General features: G+C 38.4%; 1 protein-coding gene across 3 annotated transcripts in view; it reads left to right on the plus strand.

Moving 5' to 3' along the window:
- The window catches only part of LOC119720683 (transcription factor 12-like), a 95,593-nt gene that overhangs the window by 69,937 nt on the left and 11,888 nt on the right, over nt 1-13,768 (plus strand). For 2 of the 3 annotated variants that reach the window (XM_038190480.1, XM_038190478.1), the window contains exons 11-13: nt 8,690-8,771; nt 12,563-12,785; nt 13,444-13,697. In XM_038190480.1, the coding sequence (XP_038046408.1) occupies nt 8,690-8,771; nt 12,563-12,785; nt 13,444-13,697 (559 nt within the window). The remainder of the gene's footprint in view (nt 1-8,689; nt 8,772-12,562; nt 12,786-13,443; nt 13,698-13,768) is intronic. The other variant, XM_038190479.1, reaches the window with a different exon arrangement.

The raw sequence follows: 13,768 nt of genomic DNA on the forward strand, positions 1-13,768 counted from the left end.
TTTTTTTCCTCAGTATTCTGCAAAATGAAACATAAGCATTAAAAAGGATACTTGCAGTCATATTGACAAATATTGTGATGTAGTTCTAGATGATAGACATCTAATGTTAAACATGGGTGCCTGTTTTTCAAAGCTTAGTTGTCACAGTTAGTAACTCTGAATGCCAAAGTGGAAATGTAGCATTTAGCGTAATTTGCTTGGTAAGGAACAATCTGTCAAAATGGAGAAAACCTGGCCACCCCTGGGACGCTGTTAGCTTCTATTAATATGCACTAAACACAAGTTACATCCTCCCCTTTTCATAACTCCTTTCAAACCTGATTTCCTCCCTGAAAAATAGAAAACCTGCAGTCTGTAAACAATTGCCAGATTCTGTCAAGTTTGTGCAGAGTTGATAATTCTCAAGAGTATTTGACATGCCTGGTTGAGGGAAAAGACGGAATTGAATTATTGGTCAAGTCTCCAGGCACTTAACCAGGGGAAGTGTGAGGGAGGGGTTAGGAACGCTGTAGGTGAGGGAGAGAGGTGAAGCCAAGGAACTGACTACTACTCTACTTGCAATCACCCATTCTTGCTATCTGGTATCATCTAAGGCATTTGCAGTGTTCATATGTGTGGAATCTTGCAAGCAACTCCAGTCCAGTGATCATTGGATAAGCTATCTATCGGGTCAGTCTCAAGGGAATTTTCTATAATACACTCATTCTGTATCTTATTTTGTCCTCTTTCCCCTGTGCCCACCTTGGCTGTGACTTCCGTCAGTGAGAATACTGATTTTTCTTTTTACAAATGATGCCCAAAGTAATAAAATTACCAATAGCAAACAATTATCTTTTCAGTTTTTGATGTTTGTTTTTCAGTTTAAGGTTTGGTATTGTTTGTTTTTGTTATATGTGTGTGTGTGTGGGGGGGGGGGGGTGATTGTTTGTCTTACATACCTCTTGATGCAACTAACTAATAATCTTTTTTTTTTAATATGCATAAATATATGGGCAATTCCATGCAAAAGTGGACACGGCTGAAAATTGGAAAATTTATTAAATCTAAGGAAGTACAAGTATCACAACCTCAAATGTGTTATCAAAATAAAGGGGAGGACAAGACCTTTCATTTGAGTGATGTGCCACTGAGATGAATATACGTAAGTTTATTTTTAGTCCAGAACTGGTTTTTGGGAGGCTATTGTGGATTTGACATGTAGATAGTCATTTTGGCACCTTGTTTATATATACAAAATGCAAGTGTTGTGAGTTTTTGTTAAGCCAGAGAGAAAATATTTTATGCCAAAAGATGTTTTTGTTTGAACATTAGTTTCTTATATGTTTGAACTTGTACCAAAGATGGGCAGAAAAACTGTAATGCGAGTAACTGTAATGTAAGTAACTAGCCTCTTTCTTTCAAGCATCTTTACCTGATTTTGGTATATATTTTGTACTGTCCATATATCCTGTCAAAACTACTCATTTGGTTATTGCAGTTTCACCCTAAGTAAACTACTGAATTAAAAGAAAGACAATTCCTGCCATGTCTCTTTGTGAAATGTGAGTAACCACATTTCCAAAGAGTGCCACGCTAAAATGAGGGAACAGAGAACATTTTTTTGTCATCGGGGAAGAACCTTGAATAAATGTTATGTTTATGTAAAAGGGGAGGGGGGAATCCAACTAATACGAAGACCACTCCACTTGGTATGGTATAGAATTTTAAAAACTTGTAATGCGAGTAACCCTGGAAATAACCTAATATGAAGAACACCAACCTCAGTCACTTTGCTGAGATTTTCATAATTATAAAACTCTTTCTTACCATAATTGTTAAGGGACCTGTACTGCAAATAGCTTACTATCATTGGCTAAGTCCCACTCAATGAGTAGAGTAATAATGTTGTCTCTGTTGGGTCCCCAACCTCCTAGCCAACAGCTCCACTTTCCTCTAAGGTTTGACTTTGGGAAAACTCAGCCTGAACCTGGCCTGCTTTTAATTTCCTGAAGTCTGCAGAATGTTAGTGGATAACATGTGTGGTGTGTGCTCGTGTTTGTATGCGTGTTTGTGTTTAAAGAGTAGGAAATTAGTTATCCAGATCACTTGGGACAAGTGTTGTTCTATTTTCCTGTTTCGCTTACTGAATCTAGGAGGAAATGAAAGTTACAGGTGCAGGTGTGTAGGGTGCTTTATCACTGGGAATGTACCACTTTCCCCCAGTTGAAAATACTCAAAAAGAGGTTTTTAGATTGCAAAGTTTCATTCTAAAAGGATAACCAAGTATATTGTTCCCAAAAACGATTGCCATAAAGCATCAATAATGTGTGAATTTATAGTGATCATTTGAAGGAGAACAGACAAATGCCTGCCACAAGCAATTGACACCCCTATTTAAATAGGTTGACCCTTTGTAAGTTCTGAAATTAGCAAAGTTTCGCAACCTGTTATAGTAGTGAGTGCATGTTGTGAATGATAGTAAACACATCTCACTCAAGTTGAGTGTCATGTATGCTGCTTATAGGGCTTAGCTTTAGATTGCAGAGCATTATCGGACTTGATAGTTGCTAACCGGGGAACCTGACATACAGCTGCAAGGTGTTTTGATTACAATGTGGTACTCTCCATTGGACTCCAACATTCCGCAACCCCCACCTCATCCTACACTGCGCTACTATGGCTATCCCTACTGCTATTGGGTAAAATAAATCTATTGTCATTCTGTTACTGCCTGTGATTTCTGTTCCATGTCTTTGAGTTTTGTTTTTCATGTAGACATTGAAGGGATGACTTAAGTCCATATCAGGCATGACAGTTTGTTTTTCAAAGATGCTTGGTTTTGTTGCATGGTCAGAAAACTAGACTTAACCCAGAAATATAAAGGGAGTAGCTGAACTTGGTGACTTGGTGTTTCTGAACTCTAAAGATGTTTATTGTGAAGCTGCTTTCTTACCAGACAGATAGTTAAGTTGGCTCCTCCTAATTAAAATTCCCAATAGTGTAGAGGGATACATCTGTAATGCTGCATTTCTGAGATGGATACTAGGCCCTGTTCCCATTGGACTTTTTTCTTCTGCGGCCACGCGAAAACTTACCGCAACATTCTTTCACATAAGTCTACGATGTGTTCCCACTTTGACTTTTTTAACACCAAAGGCCAGAGCGTTTATTCGTCGAGAGTGGTTGGCAGAATGTCACATGTTACGGGTGCTGTGCACAATAACATTTGACCTAAGCAGATCATTTTCGCGCGCTAAAATAGTAAATTACTTGACGGAGGCCGAAGCAATGTGACGCAATGCCGATTGTGTGGGATGGGGAAAATGACTTTGTTATCTGATCTGTTCATTTCGTGAACACAAACGCGTACACCTTTTCTGCTTTGTAGTATAGCACGTGCCTGCCAGTGAAAGAGAAATTGCTCACAGACATGATAGCAGTGCACCTAAGACAAGTCCTATGTAACTGTATGTAGATCGTGGACAAATTTAGGGGCCTCAATTTTTGGCATGGGAACAGTAACAAATACGCAGGAAGAACCCAAACCAATTTAATGTTTAAAGTTTTCGGGGCTTTGTTGTGTCTATTCTCTGTTAAGTTCTACTTGTCGTAATAGATTAACTGCACTTATAAAATCTCCTGTAATTCATAAACTTAAAAAAGTTTATTTCATCTCTATTTCACTCGGATCATGTTAGAATTTCGTTTTCATCACAAAGATGATTTTTTTTTCAATTTTAATCATTTTAATTTAAATACATAAGTACCATTATCCAGTTCGCGTCGGAGGACGTGATAACACGCACTGGCTGTTTTTATACACAGACACGGCTGACGCGTTAAAATGTCAAGATTGCCTTGATGCGCCTCTGCGTGACATCTAAACACGCTAATCCCTTGTGTCTTTTGTACACATACACAAACTCTGTGAAGTCTGTGGAGGCGGACCGTGTGTTGATCTTGAATTGGCCGTTGTGCATGGCCTCTTGTTGGACAATTTACGCTCCAGTGCACACCCAAGAGTATTGAAACATATGAGGTTTCAGCAAGAAATACGTACAAATACTACTGAAATGACTCTTGCGAATCAGTCTTTGTGGGTTAGGCTGTATATCAGAAGTTGGATGGGAAATTTTGCCTTTTGCAAAAATAGTTTTCAGCAAAAATAAACCCGGCACGAAGTGGTCAACACAATGTGAAATTACACTAGACAACAATTACAAGGCAGCAACATGTAGCACAAACAGCTCTGATATTAAAATTGGAAGACTTTTGAAACAAAAATGTTTCATGACCAAAAAAATAGAAAAGGTTTTCTAGTTTGCTCTGTGCAATACAAGTTGAAATCCAACTGACCCGTGTATTTTGGAGTGCATGCACTCTCACCAATACTTTAAAAGGACTACTATGCTACTGAAACATCATTGTGTTGTCCAAGTGCATTACCTCCAAAATAATCAGGATTTAATTTGAATATAATCATTTAATGATGGACTGCACAGCTGCGCTGTTTCAATTTTACCGGAGATTTAATTGGTGACACATTTAAGCCTGTATTTATTTTGTACTGGGGCTGCAACCAATTGTGCCGCGACTACAGAGAACCCATAACATCTGCAAGTTCCTCCATTATTCAAAATGAAGTCAAGTGGATATTGCCTCAAGCAACGATTCAAGAAATGCATATAAGATATTTGTGCACAGAATTCTCAGTTATGATTAGATGATATTGAGTTATATACAAGCTGGAGCTATTGATAAGGTTGTTTGTATCGTCAGGAATGATTTTATATAGTTAGCCGTTCGGACATTATTGAACACATTTCTTGTGATATTTTCATGAACTGGTCTGAGTGTGTGCCTCTCACTTGACCCAGTCTGCACTATTTTGTGATTAAATGTACAGTTGCATGGAAAATACATTGGTGGTTTTATCTTCTGTGCAATCATTCATCTCATCAGCGGAAGCTTGCTTCCGTTTGCCTTGAGAACAAATGGGTTTGACCTAAACCTGCACATTAGTCAAGGCTGAAGTGGACTTTGATCCGATAGGTAAATTATGAGGATCATGTGTACATGTATTTCTTGAAAGAAGGAATTTCAGGTAAAATTTTGATTGAATGAGTTGCGTTTATGTATGTGGAGACTTTAGTTTTCTATTAGTAAGGAGACGTCAAGAAGTTTCAAGTTAAGCTAGTGCAGCATTCCAGAGCCATTACCAAAAATATCTGCTGATAGTACAGAATCAAGGCCTGTAAATGTAATGAAGCTGATATAACATGATGAGCATTTGTTGTTATCAAATACAAACAAAATCCCACCAACTGGTATGGTTGTTAAGATCAACTGGTATGGTTATTAAGATCAACTGGTATGGTTATTAAGATCAACTTAACCAAAGTAAACCATTTCTAGTAACTACTTTGGTTTTTAATTTACAAAGTGACGAAACAATTTGTTTATCTGTTATTTTATTTGTGAACACAGTGGTATCTATACAGTACTTTATCTGTGGCAATGTCCCTTTCTCATGTTTTTGGCACTTGGGCACTTCCATCATTACAAATGTTACATTCAAAGCCTACTGACCAATTTGAAACTACAAAAAAAATACTTGCAGTGAAAGCAAATTTTATATATTCAGTACAACTCTAGCTTAGGCCTTAATGTATAACATGACATGGTTAACGTAGTATTAGGTGAATTGATTAATGAGATATAATCTCTGTAAACGACCGTTATGGACATTACGCATTCTGACTGGTTTTGACTTACGCATTCTGACAGGTTTTGACTTATCAGTATGCATTGTTAAAAGTCGGTGAAGTTTCTTGCAAGAATTTAATGAAATAACTATGTTGTGGTAGATACTGCTTCACTCCATAAAAACAATGACATTTTACAAAAAGCTACTTTGATATGGCAACATCATCATTACAGACAGTTGCATTAAACATTAAGGATGTTACGTATCTGAAATTACTTTCACACACGTGATAAAAAAAAGCTGAATCATGGTATTCCAAGTTCTGTGTGTTAGTTTTTATAAAATATGAACCTTTCTCTCTGCCTTAAAAAAACAAACTCTATCAATAACACTTGCAATTTGCATTTGAAACAAGATGCCAAAATGACTACCTAAAATCCATAATTTTAGCTCCCAAACCAGGTTTTTTTTTACCCCAAAAACTATTTTTTTTTAAATGTCACATTCTATGGCACACTACTCAATTAAAAGGTCTTGTTGTCCCCATTTATTTGATACCACATTTAGTTCTGAAGATTTCATGAATTTTACACTTTTCAGCCATGTCCACTTTCGCGTGGAATTGCCCATTTATATTTCTGACTGCCTTACTTAGGAAAAACATCAGTGGTGCCAATCTGGTTGCAGTTGTATCATTAATTTGATGTGATGTTGATATACGTACATATGTTGTCCATGACCTAGTGTGACTTCTTACCATGAAGTCAAGCAATCAGACATCTTGCCAGACTACTTGTCTCTATACTTAGTATTCTAGCATGTCAATCACTACACCAAACTCCACACACTTCCTTCAAAACAGTTTTTCATCTAAGCTTGCACAACTAATCTGTCTGTTCCACAAAGACTGTGTCCAGCCATTTGAAATAAGGTCCTAGTAGCTGTTTCTCTTTAATAGTTAGCCATGGACCTATAGGACATTGAGTCAAATGGTGCTGAGGGTATGGAACCTTACCATGTATAATGACTGATGAAATAAACATGTCATGCTCACACCATAGAACATGTGTATGGCACAATTTACTGCAAGTCTGTAAGGGGAAACATGGACAAAGTGAATTGGAACTGCCTGAGTGATTGACTGAATGAATGATTCAAACATAAACCTGTTCAAATTTCAGCTCAGTAGATATGCATGTACTTTTTGAGAGAATTCTGAAAATGCATAAGCAAGTTTCCCTTGTTCTTGCATCCTCTTGTGGTATGATCCCCAGTTTGTCACTCGGGGGGGGGGGGGGGGGGGGGGGGGGGGGGATCTCATTCACGTATATGTAACCAATATGTACATGTCACTAAACTATTTTCTGTCAATTTGGGGCAGTATTTGAAAAATGGGCAATTCTTTTTTCGCTCTGGTTTGGTCCGAACCATCGCCAGGAAATGACAGAATACTAGGCACATTGATTTCACAGAACGTTTGATTCTATTATTTACTTACAATCAAGTAGGATATTTCATAATATTTTGGCAGTTGGATGTTTGCAAATGATGTCAATTACCCTTCATTAAAGTGTTTCATTGACACATACAACAGATCTACCAAGTCACATGCCTCAGAGTCAATTCACACGCTCACACGCTAGACAAAAGTTACTCCCACGCCTAACGCTAAATTGTTTATAAATTTTATTTTTAGGTTATTTTCGGGCCAAGAATACGGAAACATGTTTCATGTTGAGGCTAAGCAATGCAATTTTGCGACTTCGTTTCTACGCGAAGATCATAATTATATATCGCCACGCAGGGTAGAGACACCCTCATCCCCAGGGCCAGCCAATGGCCTTGTAACAAGATTATGTTCAGCACTGCGCTCCTGCAGTAAACTCACAGTACGATCGCATCAAGCATGTGCCAACAATGTGTTGTGCCAACAATGTGTTGTGCAATCATTCCTGGAGTGGAGGGGTTCCTAATGTGGCACGGCCCCTAACATGGCCTTCCTTGATTTGTTGCCTCTCGTGCCTTGCTGTAGAGCAAACTGTTCACCTCAAATTTCACAGGCAAGTGAAATTTCATCAAGCTCAAAGCATCCCCTTTCATAAATCTTGAGTTTACATACCCATAATAAAGTTAACGGAAAATTTTTATTATGGCATTTTTCAAAAATAAGAAAATAAGTTGTTGTCAAACTTGTATTTAGGTAGGGCCTACAGAGTGGAGTTAATGATGCATGGGTGTCGATCGGTGGGGGACAACCCCTCCCCCCCCCCCCCTGACTTTTGAATGTGGGGTGACATCATATCGTTTGTCCCTCCACTTTGTTCGTCCCCGAATAAAAATAATAGCCTACATTTTATTCTATAGCTCAGAATAGCTGATTCAATTACTCCAAACTTGAAAATGATGTTTAAATGATGATCTGCTGCTTTAAAAGAAATGGTTAAAGTGGTCAGAAATTGCCTCAAATCGCACCACAGAGTGTCTGAAATCCCCCAAAATTTTGGGGCCCGCCTGCCTCACCATTGGGGCTCAGCACTCGCATTTGTTCTGATCAAGGTATGTCTCCCACTCCATTTTTGAGAAGCGAGCGATTGACGGCCTTGTATTGATGTGATTTATCAGAATTTGTCAACCTTAAAGAAATCCTTGAATGCTAACTTGGGATTTTCTGAGATTTGTTAAAGTGGGCCACATTATTCTCAGCTGATTTTGTACCCAATGTCCGGATGCCAATGTTTTTGAATTTGGGCTTTCGCTGCTTGCACTGTCACACGCCAAGCTTTTGTGTGATCTTGGCATCTCTGATACAGATGTACATGAATATGCTTTCCAAGATTTACAGGGAAAAGCTAAAGACAACTTTTCATCATCTTATTATGTAGTGTTAGTTGAACCGTAATTGACCAAATATATCCTTGTAGTCAGAGACATTTGCACTTATGATGACACTGTTGTCAAGCTAGGACACATTGATTAATATTGAGATGTTTGTGTTGCTTTCAGTCAGGGTCACCATCTGTGGAAAGGAATGCAGTGGCAGGACCTGTGTCTGCATCTGAGATGAGCCAAACACAGCCTTTCAATGGTAAGATATCTACTAATGTATGTATACAGGTTCAGTATTTGTGTGTCTCTGACATTTCTTGTAATGTTACTCATCCTGTTAAACAGTACATGTATGCATATGTGTGGTTTGAAATCTGTTCAATTAATAGAATAATAATAAAGAATATTTTGTAAAGCACCGGAATCCGCCTAAAAAGGGGCTCATGGCGCTTATGACAAATACCATGTCAACTTCTATCAGAGAGCTCTTAGTGAGCCATAGCCGTTTGGCTTTTATGGATACGAGAAACTAGAATTTCTTCTCTTTGGTTAAAAGTACTGAAAGTTTTCATCATGTCACCAACCATGATATATTGAACAAATAAGATATTGAGTAATGGAATATGTGGGTTGTAGATCTGTTCATTAATAAGTTTGAGGTGGTGAAGACCTGCATCACAGCAGGAAAAAGAAAAAAGTAGTTCAGTGTTTTTAGCATAGGGATGCGAGTGAGTGGGGGTGTGTGTGTGTTTGTTTGACATAAAACATCACCCTGTATGTTGTCTAGGCTGCCTAACATCTACACCCAAGGGTATATACACAATGCTGCAAGTCATCCAACATATTTGTTGTCTGGCATGGCTCTTTTTTTGCATCAGGATTTTTTTTTTTTCTTCTTCTTCTTCTTCTTCTTCATTAGGTGTTCCACCGAAATCCCAACACCTTTTCAAAACTTTCCAAATGATAATTCTGTATTTTCATTTTCCAAACGATAATTCTGTATTTTCATTTTCCAAACGATAATTCTGTAGCTGATTGCCTTATGGATAGTGTGTTTACTAGGAATGTAACAATATACGTGTATGGACAACATGATAATTGGAATACCAGAATGCCATGATATACTATCATATGACTATGAATAAACATAGACAGTAAACTAGGCCCAAGAAGTACAAATATATGGACAACACATCTTTCAACTGTGAACAAAACATTAACCGAAGAAAAATAGCAAAGTTAGTTTTGCACAATCATACTTACTGTACATTTCAAGCAACATCGTTGCCCGTCATCAGAAGTTGTTACTGTCCCTGTTAATGTTCTCGGTCTTCTGAGGATGGCTACATGCTGAGTCGCGTGTGGAACCATTGTCTGGCTTGTGCCACCGGATGGTCACACAGTGACAACCTCTGATGAAGGGCAACAATATTGCTCAAGAAAGAAAAAATGCCAAGTTTGATTTTGAAAAAGTAATTCTCTTCCGTTATACATCATTCACAATCAGAAGAATCTAATCCCAAAATTTGTAAGCATTCATAGATATATCTCAAAGAGTGCAAATTGAGAGCAAATATACAACTGTGAGGGAGTCGCAAGCATCAGAAAAAAAAAACAAATAATAATAATTTCTTCCTAAACGTTTGAACTGAACCAACATTTTAGAAATGGTGCCTTTCATTCACCCAAACTGAGGTATAGTTTTAAATTACTAAAAATCGACAATCTCTGAGAAACCCAGTAAATATACAAAACATTACAGGGAATTAGTGCTTCATAATCACATCTCATACATTTTACCGGTACTTTGTACATTTTTGAATGGCCAGCAACTACCGTAATTTTCGGAATATAAGCCGCGCGGCGTATAAGCCGCAGCACGCAAAAATCTGCAAATTAAGATTTGAAGTCGGCGTATAAGCCGCACCGGCGTATAAGCCGCACCGACCGCTGCGGTTTCAATTTTTTAAGGCCTCCAAATTCTAGTCAAAATGCTCTGAACCAGTTCCATTTACACTACAGAAGCTATTAAAAGGGCCACAAAGTTATATCAAATCATTTACAATCGATACTTTTACAAACAAATATGGGAATTGATGAGAAATAAACACCGGGAACTGCTGCCGGCTGCCCCGTCATAGCCCGGCAGCCTGCGCCACGCACGCCGGTGAATGACAACATTTTCCCACAGCACGTGAGAGAGTATGAAACCCACCGTGTGTTGTCTGACTGGAGCGCTACAAATCTTGCTTTGTGGCAACAGATGCTGATTTGTTTTGTCCTAAGATTAAACAGGTCCGTTTTTACCTCAAAATATATCAAATTGTTGCGATTACTAACGAGTAGTTGCGATAAAAATTCAAGTTTCGATCGTAACTTTCTTCGGAAATAGTCAAAACGAAGCGGACATTTTAATAGACGAATCCATTAATTTTGTAAGGGGTGATTTAGTCCCTCTTTTGAGTTTTACATCGTTTCTTGAATACATTTCAAGAAAACAAAATATATTGTGACGTTGAACAACTGATTATGTAATAAAAAAATGTTTCGAACGCCATAAAAATTTTAGTCGTCTTTTTCTTTTTTTTTTAAACAGCGGAAATATTGGTAATTATTGTTCCCAAGAAAGAACACCCCTTTATTACCACAAATGGTGTGGTCCGCTGGGGGGAAAGCATGCTTCATATCGCTGCTGCACTGAACCAGTATCACGTACGGCTGGTTGCAAGTGTCGAAGACAACTTTCATCACCGTACTTTTTATCGCTCGGTACCTTTACGTGAGACGTGGTTTCGGTTTGTTAATGACTTTCTTAATTTATCATTCATTTCAGCAACACATCTCTTCTTGTACCAGTACATTAAATACACCTGTGAATCTTATTTTTATTCTTCAAGGCTCGGCGTATAAGCCGCCCTGTGTATAAGCCGCAGTAAACATTTTCATGGGCAAATTCAACGTATAAGCCGCGGCTTATATTCCGAAAATTACGGTATCTAGTATGTCATATAAATATACATTCATAAATACCTAAGACAGTTTACGCATTCCTATTGGTCGAGAGCCCGTCACGTGGCCGGTCTTAAACGGATGATAAAGACATGGCTAGCTGGTCTTAAACACTTTTCCAGTATCACATGAAATTTGGACTCCCATGAAATCCAGTGCCTTTTAACGTTTCATTGGTTGAACGTTCACATTCCTCACGTATGCACGCGCAATGTACTACAAGTGAATCAGTATTTCATGGTCCGAAATTCTCACTACACCAGCCCAGCTGCGTTTTGCGCGACATCCCGCAGTACGCGCGACCATGGAGGTGGAATGCGAGACGCGCACGCAATTGTGGAGGGGCATTCCATATTATAGTCAGAGGGGTGTTTCGTAAAACATGAAGTAAAATTGTTGAACAAAATGGTTAACAACGTCTAGTTTTTGAGCTAGTACATGAAAACTAAATCTCACTTGGGCACGCAGACACTTTTGTAAAGCATTGGCTTAACATTTTCATGTATTAAAGGTGTGTGAAACTTCTGCTAAATTTTTACCTAATTAAATAGGGTATGGATTCCCTTAAAGCCAATGCATACATGTCAAGTGGCTGCCAAAACTGCCTTGTCTAAGTTGATGTTGTGACACGTATGACCTCATGAAAATAGTATCATAGAATAGGATATAATATATACAAATATTGACTCTTGGCCAATCAATACACAGAATCTGTGGGCGAGGTGTTAACATATGGAATAGTATCATAGAATAGGATTCTCTGTTGCAAACATTAATCATTTTAACTGAATGGCTTTAGGCAATATATTCACAAAGTCAATTCCAAGCTGACTGTGTACCCATGTGGCCAACTGGTGCTAATTGCAATGTCACATACTTACTATGCTCTGTGCGAATGACTATTTGCATGTGTACTTTTTAAATTGACTTCAGCATTTAGTTATGCGAAACATGTTAATAGACTCGGTTCCACTCAAAACAAGTTGTACTCAGACTGTTTGTTGATCTTTAATAATGATGTTGTTTGTGTTTGTTTTGCAGCAGGAGTGCAAGGGGATATGATGAGCCAGAGTATGGACACAGACCACAAGCCTGCTCCCAAACCGAAGAAGCCCAAAACAAGTCCATCAAGTGACCCTAAGCTGAAGCTGAACAACTCAAAAGATAGTCACGATAAAATGGCTGAATGTGACGATCCATCAACAACACAAAGCACAAGGAAAGAAACGGTGCCAGCACCCAAGAGTAAAAAGCAGTATGATGAGTTAAGTTTGGATTTCTTCTATTTCCTTAATGCTATTTCCTTAATGCCTAGTCTTCATTGGCCAGGGATGGAGACATTCATTTACGTATTTGACCCAGTCATTACCATTTCAGGAATATCTAGATATCGTATATGAAAGTATTCTCCAAGATTGCAAATGAACATCACAGGAAGCAAAGCACTGGTTGAGAGTCTCACTGACATAAACCCTCTGCTAAGTGAAATATGAAGCGTTGTTAGTTTGATATATGTTAGGCTGGTTGGTCAGGCTGAACAGATAAACAGTCGAGTTTTATTCAATGAATTGGTATGGTTCTTGCAAGAGCATTCTAATCACAGCAATGATGGTAAAGAAATGACACGGCAGTAGAGAATCACAGCTTTTTCATGTTCACTGCCGTTGTAAATAACTAGTGAGTCAAGTGTTTCAATGTTGATGGGAGTATATTGAGTGTTCATGCTGAAAGGTGTCTTATTGGTTCCTATTGTAGTTTCATGGATAATTGACATCAGTGCTGCCATGGTTGAATGTCAGTGAAATAGGCACTTGACATGAAATCAACTCAACATGTAGTTATTACACATTTAGAGTATTACATGTACACATGCAAGTGCCATTCAATGTTTTGTGTTTCAATCTACCCGTCCAATCATTTAGATTTACATCCGTTAGTGGTGATGAAAGCGGAGATGATTCTTCGTTGACACCAGAGCAGAAGCACATGAAAGAGAAGGAACGACGGCATGCTAATAATGCTAGAGAGCGCATCAGAGTACGTGACATCAACGAGGCATTTAAAGAGCTTGGCCGTATGACATGCATACATCTCAAGAGCGACAAGGCTCAAACTAAGCTCTCCATCTTACATCAAGCAGTCTCTGTCATTACAAGTCTGGAACAGCAAGTTAGGGGTAAGAACACCAACATTTTTATCATGTTTGCAAAATAAATCATGATAGACCTTTATCAGGGTACGCCATCT

The sequence above is a fragment of the Patiria miniata genome, unplaced genomic scaffold (assembly GCF_015706575.1).
Source record: "Patiria miniata isolate m_02_andy unplaced genomic scaffold, ASM1570657v1 HiC_scaffold_9, whole genome shotgun sequence".
Classification (NCBI taxonomy): Eukaryota; Metazoa; Echinodermata; class Asteroidea; order Valvatida; family Asterinidae; genus Patiria; species Patiria miniata.